Source organism: Molossus molossus, unplaced genomic scaffold (assembly GCF_014108415.1).
Source record: "Molossus molossus isolate mMolMol1 unplaced genomic scaffold, mMolMol1.p scaffold_m16_p_17, whole genome shotgun sequence".
Classification (NCBI taxonomy): Eukaryota; Metazoa; Chordata; class Mammalia; order Chiroptera; family Molossidae; genus Molossus; species Molossus molossus.
In genome coordinates, this window is record NW_023425352.1 from 31,397,254 (window position 1) to 31,420,963 (window position 23,710).

The window sequence follows — 23,710 nt, forward strand, 5'->3', positions numbered from 1 at the left end:
GTCTGATCTGATGAGTAAATGGGTGTGAGAGAGAAGGAAACTTGTCAAGTGCCTACTGTGCGCTCGACCCTGTGCTGGGTCCTGTCTGTATTAGCAAACTCAGTGGGGATACGTTTTATGAGCTACCATATGAATGGAATAGCTCTAGGTAAGCAAAATTGTAATTATTTGAGAGTATTTTAGCTCACTGCAAATCGGAGAACGTTGTTGTAACCTTGGGTCACAGTAGGATAGAGATGAACAAGTATGCTGTCCTGTATTTTTTTTTCTCCTGGGGTAGAGTTTTTTATTCTGTATTTAAAAATTTTTTATTTATTTTTTAATTCATTAATTTATTTTTGTTACAGATGTTTCTCCTTTTTCCCCCACTGATTTTCCCCTCCCCTTCCCTCGCCACCCTGTCCCCAGCTTTGTTGTCCATGTCCATTGTTCATGCATATATGGATATAAGTTCAGTGGTTTATCTCTCCCCCAACATCCCCTCTTCTGGGGATTGTCAGTCTGTACCCCACTTCCATGTCTCTGGGACTACCTCGTTCCTCAGACTGTTATGTTCATTATATTCCACAAATAAGTGAGATCATATGATATTTGTCTTTCTCTGGCTTGTTTCACTTAGGATGATACTTTCCAGGTCCCTCCATGTCGTCTCAAAGGATAAGAGATCTTTCTCTCTTACAGCTGCATAGTACTCCATTGTGTATATGTACCACAGCTTTTTTATCCATTCATCTACTGATGGGCATTTGGGCTGTTTCCAGATCTTAGCTATTGTAAATAGTGCGGCTACAAATATGGGGGTGTTTCAGGCTTCTTAGGGTATATTCCTAGAAGTGGGATCACTGGGTCAAATGGCAGTTCAATTTTTAATTTTTTGAGGTAACAACATATTGTTTTCCAAAGTGGCTGCGTCAGTCTGCATTCCCACCAGCAGTGTACTAGAGTCACCTTTTCTCCACACCCTCGCCAACACTTGTTGTCTGATGAGTGGTTGATGGCAGCCATTCTGACAGATGTGAGGTAAAATCTCATTGTTGTTTTAATTTGCATCTCTCTGATGATTAGTGATGTTGAGCATTTCTTCATATGTCTCTTAGTGATTTGTACGTCCTGTTTGGAGAGGTGTCTATTTAGTTCCTCTGCCCATTTATTAATTGAGTTCTTTGTCTTCCTTTTGTTGGGTTGTATGAACACTCTCTGTATATTGGAAATTAACCCCTTATCTGATGTATCATTGGCAATTATGCTCTCCCATACAGTGGGTTGCCTTTACATTTTGATGATTGTATCGTTTGCTGTGCAGAAGCTTTTGAGTTTGATGTAGTCCCATGTGTTCATTTTTTCCTTTGTTTCTGTTGCCTTAGGTGATGTATCAGTGAAAATTCTGCTGCGTATGATGTCCGAAATTTTGTTGCCTACATTTTCTTCTAGGATTTCTATGGATTCATGAGTCACATTTAAGTCTTTTGTCCATTTTGAGTTTATTTTTGTGTAGGGTGTAAGTTGATGGTTTAGTTTCATTTTTTGCATGTAGCTGTCCAATTTTCCCAACACCATTTATTATTGTATGCTCTTGCCACCTTTGTCAAATATTAATTGAGCATATTGCCTTGGGTCCATTTCTGGGTTCTCTATTCTGTTCCAATGGTCTATATGCCTGTTCTTGTGCCAGTACCAGCCTGTTTTGATTACAGTGGCTTTGTAGTATAACCTGAAATCTGGTAATGTGATCCCTCCAACTTTGTTCTTCTTTTTCAAGATTGCTGTGGCTATTCGAGGTCTTTTTGGTTCCATATAAACTTTTGAAGTATTTGTTCTAGTTCTGTGAAGTATGTTGTTGGTATTTTGATGGGGATTGCATTGAATCTATAGATTGCTTTGGGTAGTATGGACATTTTAATGAGGTTAATTCTTCCAATCCATGAACAAGGTATGTGCTTCCACTTTTTCATATCTTCTATTTCTTTTTTCAATAACCTGTAGTTTTCTGTGAATAAGTCCTTTATTTCTTTGGTCAAGTTTATTTCTCGGTATCTTAACTTTTTTGCCGCAATGGTAAATGGGATTGTTTTTTTAGTTTCTCTTTCTGTGAGTTCATCTTTGGTATATAAGAATGCCATCAATTTCTTGACGTTAATTTTGTATCCTGTTACTTTGCCAAATTCATTTATTAAGTTTAGTAAATTTTTTTTTTATCCTCACCCTAGGACATTTCTCCATATTTTGTTCAGATAGAGTGGGAGGGAGAGAGAAAGAGAGAGAAACATCAATGTGAAAGGGACACATCGAGTGGTTGCTACCTGCATGACGCAACCAGGGCCGGGGACAAACTGCAACCGAGGTACGTGCCCTTAGCAGGAACCAAACCCGAGTCTCTCTGGACCACAGGCTGACTCTCCAACTGTGGAACCAAACAGGACAGGGCAAGTCTAGTAAATTTTTGATGGAGTCTTTGGGGTTTTCTACATATAGTATCATGTCATCTGTGAATAATGACAGTTTCACTTCCTCCTTTCCAATTTGGATCCCTTTTATTTTTTCTTCCTGTCTGATTGCTGTGGCTAAAACTTCCAGTACTATGTTAAATAAGAGTGGTGAAAGTGGGCATCCTTGTCTTGTTCCTGTTTTTAAGGGAAATGCTTTTAGTTTTTGCCCATTGAGTATGATGTTGGATGTAGGTCTTTCATATATGGCCTTTATTATGTCGAGATATGATCCCTCTATTCCCAGATTGCTGAGTGTTTTTATCAGAAATGGGTGCTGGATTTTGTCAAATGCTTTTTCAGTATCTATTGATATGATCATATGATATTTATCTTTGATTTTGTTTATGTGGTGTATCACAATTATTGATTTGCAAATATTGTACTAGCCTTGCATCCCTGGGATGAATCCAACTTGGTCATGGTGAATAATTTTTTTGATGTATTGCTGGATTTGATTTGCTAGTATTTTGTTCAGAATTTTGGCATCTATGTTCATCAGGGATATTGGTCTGTAGTTCTCTTTCTTCATAGTGTCTTTTTCTGGTTTTGGAATTAGAATTATGCTGGTCTCATAAAACGAGTTTGGAAACCTTCCTTCTTCTTGAATTTTTTGAAATATTTTGAGGAGAATAGGTATTAGTTCTTCTTTAAATGTTCAGTAAAATTCCCTCATGAAGCCATCCGGGCCTGGGCTTTTGTTTGCTGGGAGAGTCTTGATTATATCTTCAATTTCCTTAGTTGTTATTGGTCTGTTCAAGTTTTCTATCTCTTCCTGGTTCAGTTTTGGGAGACTATGTGTTTCTAGAAATTTGTCCTATTCACTTAGATTGTTGAATCTGTTACCGTATAATTGTTCATAACATTTGTTAACAATTTGTATTTCTGTGGTGTCAGTTATTATTTCTCCTCTTTTTTTCTGATTTTGTGTATTTGGGTTCTCTCTCTTTGTTTTTGGTGAGTATAGCTAAGGGTCCATCTATCTTGTTTATCTTTTCAAAGAACCAGCTCTTTGTTTCATTGATCCTTTGAATTGTTTTTTTTTTTTTTTTTGTCTCTATGTCATTTATTTCTGCTCTAATCTTTACTATTTCCTTCCTTCTACATGCTCTGGGGTTTTCTTTTTGTTTGCTTTCTAGTTCTTTAAGTTGTGAGGTTAGACAGTCAATTGGAAATTTTTCTTGTTTCTTGAGGTAGGCCTGTAGTGCTATGAACTTCCCTCTCAGAACTGCTTTCGCTGCATCCCATAGATTTTGTGTTGTTGTGTGTTCATTTTCATTGGTTTCCAGGAAGTTTTTAATTTCTTCCTTGATCTCCATGGTAACTTATTCATTGTTCAATAACGTGCTATTTAGCCTTCATGTTTTCAAATGTCTTTGCATGTTCTCATTGCAATTGATTTCTAGTTGCATGCCATCGTGATCTGAGAAGATGCTTGATATGAATTCAATCTTCTTGAACTTGTAGAGACTTAGTTTGTGCCCCAGCATGTGGTCTATCTATGAGAATGTCCCATGTGCACTTGAAAAGAATGTGAATTCTGCAGTTTAGGGGTGTAATTCTCTGTAGACATCTATTAAATCCATTTGATCTAGTGCTTCATTTAGAGCCTGTGTTTCCTTGTTAATTTTTTGTCTAGAAGATCTATCCAGTGATGTCAGTTGGGTATTAAAGTCCCCTGCTATGATTATTTTGCTGTTGATTTCTCCTTTAAAGTCTTCCAAAAGACTTTTAATATATGTTGGTGCTCCTATATTGGGTGCATATATGTTTACCAAGGTTATATCTTCCTGTTGGATAGATCCTTTAAATATTATGTAGTGGCCTTTTTTGTCTCTAGTTATGGCCTTTATTTTGAAATATACTTGATCAGATATGAGTATTGCTACCCCAGCATTTTTTTTGCTTTCCGTTTGCTTGGAAGATTTTTTTCCATCCCTTCACTTTCAACCTATGTGTGTCTTTTGTTGTGAGGTGGGTCTCTTGTAAACAACATATATGTGAGTCATGCTTTTTTATCCAGTCAGCTACTCTGTGTCTTTTTATCGGATCATTCAAACCATTCACATTTAAGGTGATAATTGATATGTACTTATTTATTGCCATTTTTGTTTAGTGTGGTTATCTTTTTATTCCTATTTTTTCTACTAATTACAGCTGTCCTTTTAGCATATCTTGCTGTGCTGGTTTGGTGTTAATATATTCCCTTAGTCTTTTTTTGTCTGGAAAGGTCTTTATTTGACCTTCTATTTTGAATGATAGCCTTGCTGGATAGAGTAATCTTGGATTCACATCCTTGTTTTTCATGACCTTGATTATTTCTTGCCACTCCCTTCTGGCCTGTAGTGTTTCTGTTGAGAAGTCAGCTGAGAGACTTATGGGGGTTCCTTTGTAGGTAACCTGTTGCTTATCTCTTGCTGCCTTTAGGATTCTTTGTCTTTAATTTTTGGCATTTTAATTACTATGTGTCTTGGTGTAGGCCTGTTTGGGTTCTTCTTACTTGGGCCTCTCTGTGCTTCTTGAACTTGAATGCCTTCTTTCTTCACCAAGTTAGGAAAGTTTTCTGTCACTATTTCTTCAAATATATTCTCTAACCCTTGCCCATTTTTTTCCTCTTCAGGGACTCCTATGATGCGATTGTTATTAAGTTTCCAGTTGTCCCACAGTTCTCTTAAGCTGTCTTCCTGTTTTTTAATTGTTTCTTCCTTTTGGTTTTCTGATTGGTTGATTTTTTTCTACCCTGTCTTCTACCTCACTGATCCGGTCCTCAGCTTCCTCTACTCTGCTGGTTAGTCCTTCCAATGTGTTCTTAATTTCTGCTATGTCATTCTTCATTTCCACTTGGTTGGTTTTCAATGTTTCTATATCTTTACTCATGGTGCTGATGTCCTTACTCATGCTGTTGAGCTTCCTCAAGATTATGGCTCTGAACTCTACCTCTGAGCTTAGCTGCATTTCATTGATCTCATCTTCGACAGAGTTCTTTTGTTCTTTCATTTGGGATTTGTTTCTTTGTTTCACCATTTTGCCTATTTTATTGGGTTTTGGAGCCTGCCAAATTTTCCCTCTGGGTGTTGGTGTGCTGCTGTTTGTGGCCTCCCCTACTGGGTTTGGATGAGCCTGGGTGGGCCCACTTTAAACACCCCTGTCAAGTCTTATTTTCCTGGGTAGATTTGCAAGCCCAGGAAAGGTTCAGTTATCCTCTAGCTTTTTCCTGATGGCTAGTAGTCTCAGTTACTCAGTGCCTTGGAATGTAGCCCTGGTGTTCTGCATAAGAGGATTTCCAGAGGGTGGGATAGAGGCTGGTTATTAATGAGCCTCAATTTGCATTTCTTTGCCTCACCTGGGAAAGGCTGAGTCTCTGAGGGGGGTGGGGTGGCTGCTGCTTTCCCCCACAGCTCTGGTAAGGAGCACACTGGCCACCATCCTTTGTGGCCACCACTTAGCAAAAAACTCTGAGTGCCCTCCAAATCCTGGGTGTCCCTACAGTCTGCCCTCCCTCTGCCGTAGCCCCCAGGTGAGTGGCTGTGGCTATTTTAGCGCTCTGTCCCGGCTCTCTGCACTGTGGAGCGGGCTTGGTCTTTATTCCCCAAGGGCGCTGCTCACAGCTAAGACTGCTGCTGTCCTTGGGCTCCCAGCCCGTCACCCTCTAGAGCCTCCGCAGATCCTACCAGTGTCCCTGGTTATATGGTCCTGTCCTGCTGCTTTTCTGTTGCTTTTTTCCAAAGATTTGTCTTTATTTTAGTTGTAATTCCTGTTTGGTACTGGGAGATCCTCTGTGTAGCTTCTATTCACTCCGCCTCCATTTTCACATCCTCTATTCCTATCTTGTGTGCAGCTGGGTCGCACAGGCCTTTCTGGTGCTCCCACACCCTGCAGGTCTCGTGGATAATTGGATTGTACAGTCCCTTTGGGGACCCGGCTCCATGCCTATGTCATGAGCTGCTGGGTCACACAGGCCTCTCTGGTGCCTTAGCACCCTGCAAGTCCCGTGGGTAACTGGATCACACTGTCCCTGCTGGGTTGCACAGGCCTCTGTGGTGTCCCCGCACCCTGCAGGTCCCATGGACAGGTAGCTGGATTGCACAAGTCTCTCTTGGGCTCTGGCTTCCCACTGCTCTTCTGGGCTGCTAGACTGAACAGGCCTCTGCGGAGCACCATGTCCGGCAGCTGGTGGCTGGGGAGTGCTGCTGCCCTGTGGGGCTCAACTCCTGCTCAGCTTTTGCTGTAGTTTTTGGAGATGGGTCTCAGCTGCTGGGCTGTGCTTCTGTTGCCTGGAGATGGATGTCTGCTCCCCAGCCTCTGTTGCTGGGGGTATATCTTGACTCTGAACGGGCTGCTACTATGGGGGATGGTGCTGGGCTCCAGGCTGTCCGTGGCTTCTGAGACCAGCACCTTGGGAGCTCTACTACTGTGCCCCGGTCTGTGTTGACAGGGTGTCCACTGGTCCGATGGTGCCTGGTGCACTGGTGGCTCAGGTTGCTGGGCCCTAGCCACTCCCACTGCCTCCTCCCAGGGAAGATCTGGGCTCTTCCAAAATGGTGGGACTTCCCTGCAGTGCAGGGAGAAGTGCCCTGAAGGGCCGCTTACCGTGGTAGCCGGCTGCTCCGTCCACAGCACAGGAACCTTCTGCTCCATAGCTCTGCACTGCTCGGGTTTGGTCGTCCACCTTCATGTCCACTCACACTCACTCACACACTCACCCTCCCTCCGGTCCTGCCCCGCTGCCATCGCAATTATTTGTGTGTGTCCTGGGGCGCCACTCTGAGCCCTTTCTGTGGCATCGTTCCTCCACGCACCTGTGGGGTCAGTTGTTCCTGCTCCACCGGTGAGGAAACGAGACTCAGCCAGGTTAATTAAATTGCCCAAAGTTAAAGAACAGAATGACCCTGAAGTTGAACTCAGGTCTACGAGGTACCACATGGCTGTTATAAATTGAATAGTGTCTTTCCAAATGCATATGTTGAAGCTATAACCCCTGGTGTCTTAGAATATGACTTGTATTTGAGGTACGGCCTTTGAAGAAAGGTAATTAAGGTCAAATGAGGTCACAGTATGATGGGCGTCCTTATGAGGAGTAACATGACTTGCTGGAGATGGTCAGCATTGCCTCTGCTTTCTGAAATCTGGATTCTTTCACAGTGGTGTTAGAGGTGCCAGGTACTATGAAAATGTGTTGGGTGAGGGAGGAGATAGCCCACACTGTCCCTATCCCTGTCCGAGCTCATAATCTATGGGAGGATAAGGACCGTCAGTCGCTGGGGCTGTGATAGAAATGCTCAGTGCTGCAGAAGAGGGAGAGCATCTGGACAAACCTGTGTGGGTTGATGGGATCTGAATTGGGCTTTGTAGGGGCAGGACTTTAGTTGGTGGGAGCTGGTGGTGATCACTGGCTGCCCATTTCTCCTTTCCAGGCATGATTCTCCATTTGATTGCTACGGTGGTATCCTGGCACCCCCAAATCCCATGGCAGGGCTTCTAGCACATTCCCCATGCACATACAAAGCAGAGGCTGGCTCCCCAGGTTCTCAGGGCTAGCTGGAGTACAAGACTTCTTTATACTTTTCAAATGAATGGAGGGATCAGCGCTGAGCCTGTGTTGACAAAACACTCCCAGGAGCTGGGGGAACTGAAGGTCTCCTGGATTGGCAGTGTGGCTGAGACGGACTAGCGCAGTGGTTCTCAACCTTCCTGATGCTGCGACTGGAGTTCCTCACATTGTGGTGACCCCCAATCATAAAATTATTTTCATTGCTACTTCATAACTGTAATTTTGCTACTGTTATGTCTTAGGCGACCTCTGTGAAAGGGTCGTGACCCACAGGTTGAGAACCGCTGGACTAGGTCACAAAACTGTCTTCTCTTCTCCCTGGGGCTTCGCTGTCCTCTAGCCCTCCCCGAGGTAGATGAGGCCAGTGACGTGTTCTCAACGTGAGGTGTGAGACGATTCTGAGCACTTCCCATGCACAACCCTCCATGGTCTTTCCCATCTTGCAATAGCCTTGGAGAGGGAAAAGCTCAACGATATGGAGTCAAATCTTGCTCAGAGGAAGCTCCTCTCCATCTCGCGGCATGTTTGGGGTTCTCCAGCCACCTCCCTGGCATCACTAACCTCAGAAGCCTCAGGCATCCAAGTAACAATGAGGCAGAGATACGAATCAAAGATACCAGTCACTGCAGCCCTCCTGACTTCCAAGTCCTCCTTTACCTGGCCTGGAACTCCAGAGGCAAGTGTACTGCAAGGTATTGATAAAGCAAAGTTGTTATCTAATTGGCTGAAGAAAGCAGTCCTTCAATCCTCTGGGGCCTTTTCTGACATCCAAATATTTTGATTTGATTAATGTAGCAAAGAAATTGTTCTCAAGTGTATGTGTATGTACACACCACAGTAGTATTTGAGGGGCAGTCTGTTATCTTAAAAAGCTTTGACTCTTTAGAAAATGTTTATGATCTCACTCAACAAATTCCAATAAAGTTTGCTCCAGTTGTACCTAATGAATACTTTTAAATAGAGATTATAATCTATAACTACTAATATTAAGAATGACAGACAAAAAAAATTATGCAATCAAAATTTTAATAACAAAGATACTATTTTTAACATGGTCAAGTATACTTGGCTAAGTCCAGATTTTAAAAAACAGAAGTATCTAGCCCAACAGTACGACCATACAGCTTTATACAGAACATTCCATAGATCAACAGAAAATACATTTGAGCACAAAAATAAAAAATATTTAAAGAGGATCTCTAAGCAGCATTTTATTTCTGCAAAACAGACATATATCTTGTACTGATTAAATATCTACAAGTGCTTTTCCTTTACAAAAATACATATATTCTTAATAGACTAAGTCATTAACAATGACCTGGTAATCTTTCACTTCAATTTGAATGATTTATAAGCTAAAACTTACAACCACAAAAAGGTTTTTTATTTGTATTAAGATGTTACCACTTTTGACAAAAAAAAGCTTAAAATATTTTATATTTTAAAGGAAAACTAGCAACACAACTGCACAACATACTCTATGACGGTTTTGTTTAACGTGAGGGCTACTCTACGCAACACTGGCACTGGCTGTCGTGTTGCCCGGTGCGAGGACGCAGGACACTGGGGCTCCCCTCACAGGCGCTTGCCGTGGACCACAGCTTCATAAGGACACTTAGGCCCCATCCCCGTTCTAAAAAATACAGCAAAAGAAAACGGACCCCAAACAATATGAGGCTGATCCCATTCCATTTCTCATGGATAGACCGGCTCCAGTGGACTGACGTGAAGTCTGGATAAATAACGTGAACTATTTCTAGGTTGCCCAGAAACATTTAATCTTCATTTGTACTAGATTAGTTTCTTACTCCACGAGCCTCTGGAAGATGGAAGAAAACTGGACCCAGCATTTAACATACATCAGTTTCACTTGATTCTAGACTTAAAGATAATTAAAAAGCATTCCTGAACAATGTCTCAGTGTTGGATCCTAGAAAAGGGGCATAACAGGTATACAAACACATTTTAATGAGCATTTAAAATTAAATTAGGTTTAATTTCATAACTTTCTGAAAAGAAGTGCTCAAGCATTTTGTTTGAAAGCATAGTTAGAATAGCAAGTAAACACACTATCTGTGACAACTACATCACACTAGGAAGAGAATCACTTTTAAAGTATTGGGAAAATTCCATTACTGTAGGGAAAAGAAAAGAAAAAAAACCTGAACACCTTGTAATGCATATTTAAGTATATTTTAATGAATTTCAATCTGATATTTTTTCATCAAAATACTACTGAACTAGGTCTATAAATTAAATCCAGCATTGGTTGGTTATTTTGTGCTCTCAAAGGGGTTCAGTCTCTAGTATATTTAATATTTTTCAACCCTTCATAAGCCAGATCTGGCAGACAGGTTATGTTCCTTATTGTACAGATATATATCTTAAAATAATAATAGTATTTCATGTTTTTGTGGTTCTAATCCAGAAGATTAAAGTTATGGTGAACTCATTCATTTCTGCAATTCTCCTACAACCAACATCTTACTGTATCAAGATTAGCCTGCTGGGAAATTCCGTATGATAAACCAAAGCAGGGAACAGAACACATCCATTTCTATCCTATCCAAGGAGGCTGATGTCGTGGCCGATCAGAGACTGTGATACGGGCTTTACCTTTAAGGTGGCCCTCGCATGAGCTCCCAAGGAGAATGGGGTAAGGAGAGGGCTTACCTTGATGTATGTATGCTCTAGATCTGAGACCCACTTTGCTAAGTTTGGCTGTGTGGCTGCATTCTAGTAACGATAAAGTAATCACTGAGAAGTAGGACAGGGAGTTGGAATGGGCCTTTATGAAAATTTTGCTTCTGAATACAGAAAAAGCATTTCTGTGAGTGAGTCCAATAGAATGTACTGTTTTCTGTACAAGTAAACATGAAAGCACATTTACCAAAGTCTGTCTTTAGTAAAATTTCTCCTATTACTGAGAACCCAGGAAGCAAACGTAATTTTTGTTTCTACTGCCTCCATGGAAGAAAAAGCTTCTCAAATTAGAATTTAAAATCTCCATTTCAATTTTCCTTACAAAGTCTGTCTTCTACTTTTCATCCAGAGGAAGGCTATTGTGTTCATCTCTCTCTCTCGCCTTTGAGGAATTCCTAAGGTCTACCAAATGGTGCTGGAAAAACAAGAAGCTTATTTGGAAGGAAGAGTGCTCTGCTAATTTTAAGACAAACCTGCATTCGCTTAATCTCACCATGAAAATTCAATTGAAAGCCTTTCTTTGGTGATATGTTAGCAATTACTCAAGGTTATTGTTTCACATAAAATTAAATTGCAATCTAAAAATTTCTAACCTCCAAACTGTTAAAACTGTCTCTCCAGCATAGTCATTAATTAGCAGTAAAATGTCTTTGGTGATATGTGTTTTCTTATGAAAATCTTAAAAAAGTGATTACTCTAACTTACAAGTGCCTATTTAGATATGAAATAATTTGTAAGAGACAGGTACAGATAACTCAATTTATGCAGTAAATCTAAAACAGAAATGCACAATTGCAATGAGGCACTTTCTCTTAAATATTTCAATAAAGCTAAACAGTTCAGAATATTATATAACACACCCTTTTTTTCTCTTATAGAATCATTTAAATTTAGATTACATGTGAGTATATAATATAGTTGAGCAAACTCATTACATTTATAAAATGTGGCATATTAGTATGGGACAGATTTTCAATGAATAAAGAAATAACAAACTTTACTAAAAGTAGTTAAAAGACATCCCTCAAGGCAGCTGTACCCCAGATTGAATGAACTAGTATCACCTCATCAATGAGCCTTTCAGTTTATTTTTTGTACTTCTTGAAAGTATTTTGTTAATCTAGGGAAAAGGTCATATTCTGAATTTTCTATTAACTGATGTGGTTACTTCAGTTTAAGTGATGTCTATAAACCAAGGGCCTTTATATCAAGGTCCTTGACCCTTTTACTAATAGATCTAAGGCAGAGAAAATAGATTACAAAATCTTTTATGGAAGTAAAGCTCTTTCAGTTTGTTCCTTAGGAAATAACAGATTCAAGAAAAACTCAGTTTTATTCTCTAATTTTGCAGGTTCAGATGATTATTCCTATAGGTTATTACATAGAGAGTTTGTTTTACTAGCACCCTAAGTTTGAAAAACTAATCACAAAAATTGTCTGCAAGTTTTTTTCTATACTTGGTTTCTTCCAAATTCCACAACCTAACTTAGGGAATAATTAATGGGGGATTTAGTGTATTACTAGATATGAAAGTAGTCCCATACTTAGAAAAATCATAGTTGAATATATCAAAAGAGTTCGTTGAAGAAGTCTGCGGTTCTGGTAGTAATCCCATATTACTCAGGACCATCGTAAGATGTATAGCTTGCCCCAAATGACAACTGGTGTCCTCCTGTAAGGTTTTTACATGTTTTGGCACATATTCCATTGCATTTCAGTAAAAATGTTAATACACTAAAACTATTCTAAATTCCATAATTGCTTCCTATATATTTCCTTGGAAAATAGTGAAATTACATATGATGAAGCAACAGGACAAATTTAAAGAGATTGCATATATAAAACTCACTTAAGGTTGTAGGTTTTGGCTGGGGACCCAAAAAACACCCATGTCCAATTCGTGGTTTTTAAAATGCACTCTCAATGCATTTTGCATTAAGTCAATTAACTTCCATATTTAAAAAATTATTTTAATCACTGACCTAGATGTAACAAATTTATAATAATTTTAAAATTTCGTAGAGATGTCAGACAATTATATTTCAGGGAATAAAATAACTTCTGTAGCTAAATTGTAAATCCAGGTTTTGGTTGAGTGTGATGGTAGTGGTCTGTTCCAACCATTTAAAAAAAAAAAAAAAAAATCTGCCTTTTCAATTCTGTTTGTGAGCCCTTCTAAGCACATATACAATCCAACAAATAAAATTAAGTACTTCCATAACCCTTTTTACAAAAGTGAGAAAAAACACAACAGAAAACTTTTATGTAGACTTTTTGACTTGAAACAAAGATATATGGAAAAAAGGATTATATTTCAGCCTTTTATATGAAATGCATTAAGATTTACCTGTATTTTGCATGTGTTTCTTAGAGTTGTACAATGTTTTATTTCTAAGAAGCATTTGAGATTCAGAAGGCATTGTTTTGTGATACATGTACTAGAAAATGTATCACTTCTACCATGTATACAGTATAAAAACTGTGTGTGTAACACAGATTGTGCTCATGTCAGGTTTCTAAAATAAATATTTTTTCTAACTTTCAAGATTTTTTCCTAAGTTTCAGAGGTTAAATTGTTTTGAATCAATTAATAAAACAATTTCCAAAGAAGTTTTTGGAAAACAAATATAAATTTTTAAACGTTTAAAACAAAGTTCTTCATATAATTTAAGGTAACAAGACTTTCTTTGACTTGCAGACTAATCTCAAAATTAATGGAAGACTTAACAAAGCTGCTAAATCAAGGACATTATTATAGCTCTGACCTTAATGAGCTTACGTATAAAACAGTATCCCATTTCCCCGATTGCTACAGGATCTAAAATGAAATATCCTCAGACCATTAATTTTGGTTGGCATATTTATCTACTACACTGCATTTATTCTATTTTATGCAAATGGTTTGGAAATGTGATAGGTAACTAACAGTTTTAATCTACAACTGCTTTGAGACTTCTGAAATCCATAAAATAGCTAATGTTATCTGCTCTAAAGATTCTAATATTTAAAATCATCATAACCCTCTGCATGCCACAATGACACACCTAAGGCCAACTTAAAAAACAGAAACAATGTCCTCATTAAACAAGAGCAACAATATAATGATGCATCCATAAAAATAGGCTACACAATGACAGTTCATGAAGCAGCACCTGCTTGTCCTAAGGCATTATGAGAGATTAACCCTACTTACACATTATTTTGTTAGAAATGTGATCAGCTGCCAACATTTTGAACGGTTGTGAATCTAGCTTCAGTTCTCCCAGAGTCACATACATTTTCAATCTGAAGGGCTAACATGCCCTCCTTGTGCAATTGGTAGACTATACTGACAGATGACTTAAAATGCCTACAGTTACAATGTGTTCTAATGTTAAAGAATAATTGGAATTCTTCCCAAAAGATGAACTATTTTGCACACAGAAAGCTTACTGAGAACAGGACAGTGGCTCAAAAACCATTTTTCTAAATATATTTCCCGTACAAAATAATTTTGAGATTTAATTACTAGTTTCTTGTATAATACTCTATTTAAACAAGAATGAATAAAATAGTAAGTATGTGAAAACTGTAACACCACAAAGACTGAGCCACATTAGTAGTGTGATCAAACATTAGAACAGGCAAGAGAAGTGTTCCGAAGGCTGCGTCAGGGCTGCACTCCCAGCTGATTTCACCGTGACTGTACACTGAGAGACAGCACAAATAAATTATGCAGATGGTTCAGTAGCAGAATGGCACTTGGTTTGCTCTTAATAGAAACAACATAAATGCAACTGACAATTTAGAGACAGACAATGGCCTTATTTGCATGCTGAAAGTCTGATTGCATCCCTCTAGTCCACACACCGTTTGCTGTGCAATCTGTCCTTGAGTAAACAATAGTGCAGGTTCATCTCAGTGGGATCGAGACCCCTTGGTCTACCCGAAATCAATTCTTGGTCGATACTGCAATACCATGGGATATGACTACAAAATAAAAACAGATGATGAGTAAGACTGTGTTTATACTAAAACAATAGATTATATACAAAAAAAATTTAAGAATAAGCGGTTATAATTCCCAATATTTGCTGATACTAGTGATTATAACAAGATGACATTAAAATTCTATATATTTTTAATTAAATTTATTGAGGTAACATTGGTTAATAACATTGTATAAATTTCAGGTGTATACCATTATAATTTGCTACCTGTGTACTCTATTGCTTGCTCACCATCCAAAGTCTACTTTCCTTCCGTTACCATATATTTGTCCTGCTTTACCCAATTTGCTCTCCCCTATACCTCACGTCCCCTCTGGTAACCACCATTCTGTTGTTTGTATCTATGAAAACTCCTTATTTTTAAATTGTCATTATTTTTTTGGATTCAGTCAATACACAACAAAGGTGGAGTTCAAAGGCCTACAGAAGTCACACTGGCTGCACATGTGAATAGCACTAATGTAACACTCAGGGGAGGCAGGGCCTGTGGGGGTCTGAAGCTATAATGCCCTCCTTAAAGGTGTATGATCATTAACCCTGTGGGGCTGAACCAGACAAGTCCGCAGGCTGGATTCCAACAGAGCTGCTGTTTGTGAGAACCCACCGAGTCACAAATTAACAAAGACACCTCCTGCTAGGAATCTATGAACGTGGGATAGTTTTCATAAATCACATTTTTTTAGTCAATTTAACACATTTTTTTTTCTTTTCAGCTTTTCAAAATGTTGAAAAACAAGTAACTGATTTGTTACACCAAACATTTAGGTTACTGCCTCCTTTCAATATTCAGTTGATCCTATTAAATATTTGGATTTGATTCTTATATAACTGAAAGGTTCGGCTTGTCCTTCGTGTTGCTTTATGCAGAGCAAGTATCACACAGGAACATATGGCATTAGGGAGGGAACAGCTTCCGGGAGGTAAACAGTGTGCTAAAGCATCCGTTTCTACCCTCTGTTTTCCCACAGGCATAGAACCCAAGGCAGAAAGGGTCTGGAGAACCAGTGGTTTTTCTTTTCCTAAAGCTGCAAATAGATTCCCCCTTTTAAAATGAAATTCCGACAAGCTACTTTTATGAAACCAAGGGAAGTGAAATGGTCAGTCATGTTTTCCCTCATTTCAATGTGGGTGAATGCAAAATTCCAGTACAGAGAATTGTTTTCCTTCATTCAAACTAAAGGCATAGACTGAGATTCTATTATCCTGAAAATGACCAACGTGACATTTAGCACAGAATTCCAGGTCTCACTCCTCCGGGGTGAATAAGTGACACCACTACCACCTTTCTGGGGGGTTAGAGGAAAAGCAAAACACAGGCTCTCAGGGTTTCCATGGTCAAAATCGATTTCGGTCTAAATTTTGTTTGCTTGTTTTTATTTTCAACTTTATTTTGTTCCCTCTGAATTAGAGTTTCTGGGAGTGAGGCACAGAAATCTGCATTTTATAGAACTCCCTGGGTTTTCTGAAGCTCAGCCCAATTTGGAGACTGCTACCTAGACATCCAACTTGGACTTGACTGCCTCCCAATCTTCAGCCCCCAGCCCGCCCTTCATCACAGACTCCTCCTACCTCTGCTTCCACTCCTGACCGCTGAATCCGCACACTTTCAGCAAAACCCTGAGTCACTTGTTCTAGAATCCATTCATAATAACAGAAGAATCCATCACTGATTTTGCTAGCATGGAGGTAGAGAGGGAAGTAAAATGGCTTGGTTGTAAGTGGTTGGGACTGTCTCAGTTTTTGGCAGAAAATGGTTTTGCTTTCCCTCCAAAAAAAACATTTGCGTGTGTTTGTTCTATGACAACATATGAAGCTTAATAACTTCATTGAAACTTTTTCTGGAAATTAAGATGAACTTTTTGCGTTTCAGTGTGCTTTCTTACTCTCATGAAATGGCCTATCCCTCCTGGTGGTGGTGAGTCACCGCACGGAGGGAGCCCACGTCTTGTCGAGCTGCTAGTCCTGTCTCATCAGGTACTAAAATAAAGGACAGATGCTTCCAAAGTATATATTTCAAATGAGATAATGTAAAAAAATCCTAAAATTAACTTTGACGTACTGTTTTTCTTAAAAATTGTTCTTTTGCCCTGGTCGGTTTGGCTCAGCGGTTAGAGCGTCGGCCTGCGGTCCAGAGAGACCCTGGTTCGGTTCCCGCTAAGGGCATGTACCTGGGTTGCAGTTTGTCCCCGGCCCTGGTTGGTCGTGCGGGTGGCAGCCACTCGATGCGTCCCTCTCACATCGATGTTTCTCTCTCTCTCCCCCTCCTGCTCTATCTGAACAAAGAATAAAAAAGTGTCCTTGGGTGAGGATAAAAAAAAAAAAAAAAAATTGTTCTTTTAATCATAAAAATAACTTGTCTATAGATTTGGAAAATACAGAAAAGTGCCAAGAAGAAAAGGAACATTATTTAAATTCCACCATCAAAGACAACCAACCACCATAATTATTATAATATATATCTTCCTAGTCTTTTTGTCCATGTCCTTGTTTTTAAAAACTTAAATCACACTCCACATATTGTTAGGTATACTATTTTGTCCATTTAAAAATTCATAAACATTTTCTACACTACTTAATATCATTTTAAAAGGCTGTGTATAATGCCTTTACAGAAATGAACCATAAGTTCTCAACAAATCTCTCTGTGCTCTATCTACATTTTACTTTATTGGGTCAACATTAATTTGTAATTTGTAATAGCAAAATAAATAAATAATAATCTATGGTCTAGTCCCTACTCTCCATGTTACACCCACCAGGTTAGTTCCTTGAAGTGGGACTGCTAGTTCAAACAGCACAGACATTTTAAAAGCCTTTTTGCTAAATATTGTCACACAAGAAAATGGACTACAAGAAAGTTGTTCTATTTGTACATTTCCAAAAGGAAATATGAGTGTTCATTCTTCCATAGCCTCATCAGTAGTGAGTACTACCTTTTCCCCTTTTTAATTTGGCAATTTAATAGGCATAAAATAGTATTTTCTTTCTTTCTTGGCTTCTAAAGAAGTAAACCATTTTTTTTTGTATGCTCATTGGCCAGTTTTCTTCTTTCGTGACTTGCCTAATCATAGCTTTTGTTCATTTTTCTACGGCAAGCTGAACATTGTCTTAAAGATTTATATAAATTCTTTTAATTTTTTATTATAAAAGAACATTTATTTGGAATATCACAGAGGTAGAAGAAGTAATCTGTAGAAAAAACGGGCTTAGGAAACAAGTTATAGAGGTAAAAGTAGGGCCACTGGAGCTTGGGAGTGAAGAATGTAATGGGAATGTGCCTGGGGGGAGGGGGAGGAAAGGTGCAGACATGCTCCCAAGAGGGAGAGCGCCCTGGGTTCTCCATCCTAAGGCTTTTAAGGATCTTAGGGGAGGTCCCAGGGGAAGACCTCAATAGAGTATTCATCAGCTTTCCAGGTATGTCCTTTCAGGGTTGGGGTCTCCACTGATTGATTGGTTGGTGGCAGAGCAGGGGGTCATTATCCAATGAAGCTGGTCCTGAGGTCAGCCATGGAGTCACTTGTCTGGTTTTGCTACTTTTCTGGGCCTGGAGCTGCAATACAACTGAAACCTAGATATTATCTCTAGGGAGGAAAGGTCAGGGTTCCAAACTATGTAACTGGAGATATGCTAGGGGAAGAAAGGTCACCTTGGAGGCAAGGTCTCATCCTACAATTGTCCGTTGCTAGGCACCCAGGGCTTTCTGCCCTGGTGACCTTCTGTACCTGGTCCATCATCCTTGTTCTGCTCATGTCTGTCTAACTGCCTACTCCACCCCCACAAGGATCTTGGCTCTGAATCCTTTCAGAGAAAAGGGGTGCAGGGTCTCTTCTATAACTTCTTCCTGCTGAAGAGGGGCAAAGTTTTTCTCTGAAGCCAAGAGATCCAGGATTCCTTGCTCTCTATTAGAGGGATAATGAGGTCTGGGTACTATAGATTCTTTTTATATATTAAGGACATTAAACCTTTCTGTCATATTGCTAGTATTTCCTCAGTTGTGGTATATCTATCATGTACTTTTCAATATTAATAGTCAACTGTCTTTTTTCCCGTTTACATGTACAAGGAGAAAGGCTATCCCCACTCTGAGATTCATTATTCAACTATAATTTCTTCTTTAAATATTTACTACTTTAAGCCATGAGAAACTCAGATAATGTGAAGTATGGGTTGAATCCCACCCCCATTCAATAGTTTCAGTATGATTAATTGAAAACAAACTCTACTAGTCTCACCCCATCCCCAATATCTATGTTCTGAGTTCACCAATACATGTATCTGCCAACTGCCAGCTATTGTCTCTGTTCCACCCCCAAATGACCAAATATGACCACTCCTCCAGATCTTTTCTCTCTGTTCCCTAGGCCTGGAGTGCCCTACTCCAGATATACACGTGGCTAGTTCTTTCACTTCTTTTTGATCAATATCACCTCAAAGAGATCTTCCCTTGGCAAGCTTATCTATTCTATTTATCTACTTTAATTTTTATCTTCTAACACTATACATTTTACTCATTTATTTCTATCTGTAACCATCATTAGATTAGAGTATAAGATATATGTATAAATATTAATAAGATAGGAGAGGGGAAGAAGAATGAAGGGAAAGAGAGGGCAGAAAATGTAGCAAAATGTTAACTGGTATAAGTAAAGAATATTCCTTTATATTATTATTTCAACTTTTTGTTTTTAAATTTTTCAAAATAAGTTGGTAGGAAAAAGTTGGACTGAACATTAAATTTTGTCAAATGCCTTTTCAGCAGCTACTGATGATTTTTATTTCTTGCATTACTGACAAAAGTACTATTTGGTCTTGCTTTCATTTTTCTTTTAGTATAATATTTTAGTATATATAGTATATTATTTGCCATCGTTATATTTATATTCAAAATAAAATTTGAGCCCTGGCCAGGTAACTCAGTTGGTTAGACCGTTGTCCTGATACACCGAGGTTGTGGGTTTGATCTGCAGTCAGGGCACATACAAGAATCAACCAATGAATGCATAAATAAGTGAACCAATAAATCAATGTTTCTTTCTTTCCCTCCCTCCCTCCCGCGTCTCCTTCTCCTCCCTCCCTCTCTCTCTCTTAAAAAAACAAACAAAAAAAATTAAATAAAAAATAGGATTTGATAGTTTTCTAATTGAGGGCCAGTTTTTGCTATCATGATTATGTTACTTTTATATAATGAGTTAGAAAGAATTTGATCTTTTTCAATGATTTAGAACAATTTAGAATGGGAATAATCTCTTCCTTGAAAATTTGAGTTTGTGAGCATAAAACTATTTAGGTATCCATTCAGGAATTAATTCTTTAATATTTTTTATGTCTTTCATGACTTAGTGATTTAAATTTTCTTTATTCTTAGGTAAATTTTGGTCCACTGGTATTTTCCTACAAAACTGTCCATGTCAGGGACTTTTCACACAACAAATTAAGAAAATAGGTGTTGACTGTTGAAAATTTGATCTTACTCTTGTTGTTCTCTAATACTTGATATATCAGAGTTTAAGAATATCATTATTTCTAAGGAAATAAACAGACATCAGCTCCAACGAGTCAAGACAAAAAGTCGTGTATATATGAGTTACAGTTAAAGGAAGGGGCATCAGTACAATTCATCATCCCAAAATCAGCTGTGAAGCTAAAATATCTATACACTTAAGACGTATAGAAATCTCACCAGCTCAATTACATTATTTACTCACCCCTCACACCCTTAACTGCACAATGTAAGGAGCAGGGTGCCTTTTTTCCCTAAATAATTTTCACTTGGCCTTTATAGTTGTTAATTGCTTATCCGATTGCTAAAAACACAGGACTTAACCAGTGTGTATCAGAACACATGCATTTTAATAGCAGTGTGGCTATTTCCATACCACAGCGGTGACAATGAAAATTGAAGGAAATTCTAGATAAACTGCTAATTTAACATTTTTGATTAGTGATTTGAAGTGGTTCTTTAATTGACGTACATTCATTTGTCCCAACCCTAAAACTGCAACATCAGAGATGAGAGAGATTGCAGGTTAAGTTTGTAATAAAACTATAATTCTCCTTTCTTGGCTCCAAGGAAATAAGGATGAAGATGACTTTAATTTCTAGGATGAAAGAACAATGGGGATTTGGGGGGGGGGGGGGGGGGGGGAGGCTTTCATTATCATTATTTATATTTAATTTCTCATATTTTGCTATTTCTCAATATGTTCCAATTATACTTAAGAATAATACAGAGGCCCCAGCACAGTGTTATTAAAAACTCAACTTTTAAGCTAATTTATAATATTTATAATAAAAAATAAAAATATTTTCCCTTGCCCTCTGAATTTTGAACATAGTTTTAAGATGTACAAATTCAAGGGTATGACCATGAAGTAAGAGTTATTTCATTTTTTTCTGTTCTTTTAAATGTTTTTTCAATTACAGTTTACACTGAATATTATTTTATATTAGTTTCAGGTGTACTGCCTACAGGCTAGACAATCATATACTTTACAAAGTGTTCCCCTGATATTTTCAGTACCCACCTGGCACCACACATAGTTATTACAATATTGACTGTATTCCCTGTGCTGCACTTTACATCTCAGTGACTATTTTGTAACTACCAATTTATACTTCTTAATCCCTTCACCTTTTTAATTCATTCCGCCAACTCCCTTCCCACCTGGCAACCATCAGTCTGTTCTCTGTATCTATGAGCCCATTTCTATTTTGTTTGTTTGTTTACATTGTTCTTTAGATTCCACATATAAGTGAGATTATATAGTATTTGTCTTTCTCTGATTTATTTCACTTGGCATAATGCTCTCTAGGTTCATCCATGCTGTTGCAAACGTTAAGATTTTGTTCTTTTTTTTTTTTTTTTTTTTTTTTATGGCTGAGTAATATTCCAAACAATGGGCATTTTAAAGAAATGCTATAATTAATCCATGGACTAAAGTTGATCACAGATCACCTATGTACAGTAATTCTTACTATACCACACTTAGTCCCTTCTGTTTTCCAAATTTATTAAATATATTTTTATTAGGTAAACTTTCCTCAGACCCATGTTCAAGTTCTCTCAGTGCAGTAGCACATTAGCTCACCATCATTGCTGTGCTGAAAGAGGTAGCCCACGTAAAGTACTTAGGGCAGGGCCTAGTGAGTGAGCTCACAATCAGTTAGCTGTTGCCATTATTTAGCTTCACTTCATCTGGCAATATATCTTTCACTGTGGGTGAATGATTAATTTTTTAAAAATAACACCTACACAAAGAAGTGTTAAGAGATCCAATAAGGAGCAGGGATTTCTCAAGGGCTAAAACTGGTAATTATGAAAAATTCCTAACTCATAAATAATGGCCTTAATATTTATAATTTCATTTTTAGTTTAGTAAAATTAAATAGATATTTCAAGAGAACTAAAATAATGGAAAACTTTGGGGATATAATTTGAAAATAAGTTTTGTAGCTCAAATAAGTATTAGTTTCAGCATGTTACATGTCTTAGGAACTTGAGTTTGGGATGAAACATCCTCGTGGGGCAGCATTGGTCGGGTCATATGTACAGTCGTGAGTGCCTCTTACCTGATACAAAGGGCCATCCTGAGGGCAGACTTGCGAAGCTGAGCAGTTCAGACACCGAAACTGCGGAGGAGATGAACTCATCAGATAAGAGGCATCCACAACTGGATACATATTTAAAACTGATTATTCAAAATATTTTAACGTCAAATATGAGTCAACATGATTAATTTTTAGTAAACACTTTCCAAAATAGGGTAGTTGTTTTTCTGGAAAAAAAAATGATTTTAATAACTTACTGACTGGTAAAATTTAGCTTGAAGTTATTTTAGTATCTGAATAAGAGTTTGGCTAATATCCTGTAAATATTTTACCTAAATGGTAGCCCATCCTTTCCATCTCCTCTTCAAACACTAACCCTGGGAAAATGCTCACCTCTTCAGTCCAGGAGGGGCACTTCGCTCCCTGTCTCTTCCTGTGAGTAACCCCGGATCTGCTCTCAGCTACCTCCTGGAAGCGCCACTGTCAACTGTCAGGGCTCTGCCAGGGGCATGGAATTTGCCTCAACCTGAAAGGATCCATTTTCTGCTTTAAATTCAGTTCTTTATATTGTTCAGTTTAGATTCTTAGTCTCCATATATATTTTAATAACATCAGACTGTGAACTCCCTGACTATCTAATCTATTTTGCAATATTAATAGCTAAGGCCCATAACTGGTTGGCACACAGTAGCTACTCAAAAAATGTTTTATGAGTAAATCAGAAATGAACATATTTTGCTAAGGATGGGCAAAAGAAAAACTAACCAGGACTGACTTCGCGGATTTTGTCTGAGAAACTGGAGAAATGGAACTACTGGTTTTGGAACTACTGGGAGTGTGAAGACAAAGGGAGAACTGGGCCGGAGGAGGGGTACAAACAAGAACAGGTTTAGCATGCTGAAAACAGGAAACGGGCTAATATATCACTTCACTGTTGCACTAAATATGAAATGGGTAATTTCTCTATTTTTTGTTTTAGTTTTTATGTGAATGAAAAATCATATGATACTGAACTATTTTTCGAACCAACCCTTGTATGATCAAAAACGTAACTGTGGCAAAGACTGATTGAACTTATAGTCTATTAGTAACAATTTCTATGAATTAGCTCTTCCGTGCTTTGACCTTAAATGCCTGGCAGTGCAGGTGACTTTTGGGAAGAGATCTTGTGAAGGACACTGAGTGCTAACAGAGGTCTAGCAGTGAATAACTACTCATAGCTCTTCAATCTTAAGGCAAACCTTTTCATATTCACATACTGAAATGCCCAAAGAACTATCAACAAAAGCTAAACTTGTATCAATGCGATATTAATGTTATATATAATATCACCATATCCAGGCCCCAACAATGCTGGGGAAGAGAGGGCTTACTGTCTCTGTAATCTGTGCCTGGGACCTGAAATAATTTGGCTAGGACTAAATGAGGGTGATGTA

At 38.3% G+C, this 23,710-nt stretch overlaps 1 protein-coding gene across 5 annotated transcripts in view; it reads right to left on the reverse strand.

Annotated features, from left to right (window-relative positions):
• Positions 1–13,376: 13,376 nt before the first annotated feature.
• PCGF5 (polycomb group ring finger 5) overlaps positions 13,377–23,710 on the reverse strand; it is a 71,725-nt gene continuing 61,391 nt past the window's right edge. For 4 of the 5 annotated variants that reach the window (XM_036265006.1, XM_036265004.1, XM_036265005.1 and 1 more), the window contains 2 exons: positions 22,296–22,355; positions 13,377–14,706 (listed from right to left, as the gene is read on the reverse strand). In XM_036265006.1, coding sequence (XP_036120899.1) covers positions 14,659–14,706; positions 22,296–22,355 — 108 coding nt within the window. In that variant the 3' untranslated portion in view covers positions 13,377–14,658. The remainder of the gene's footprint in view (positions 14,707–22,295; positions 22,356–23,710) is intronic. The other variant, XM_036265007.1, reaches the window with a different exon arrangement.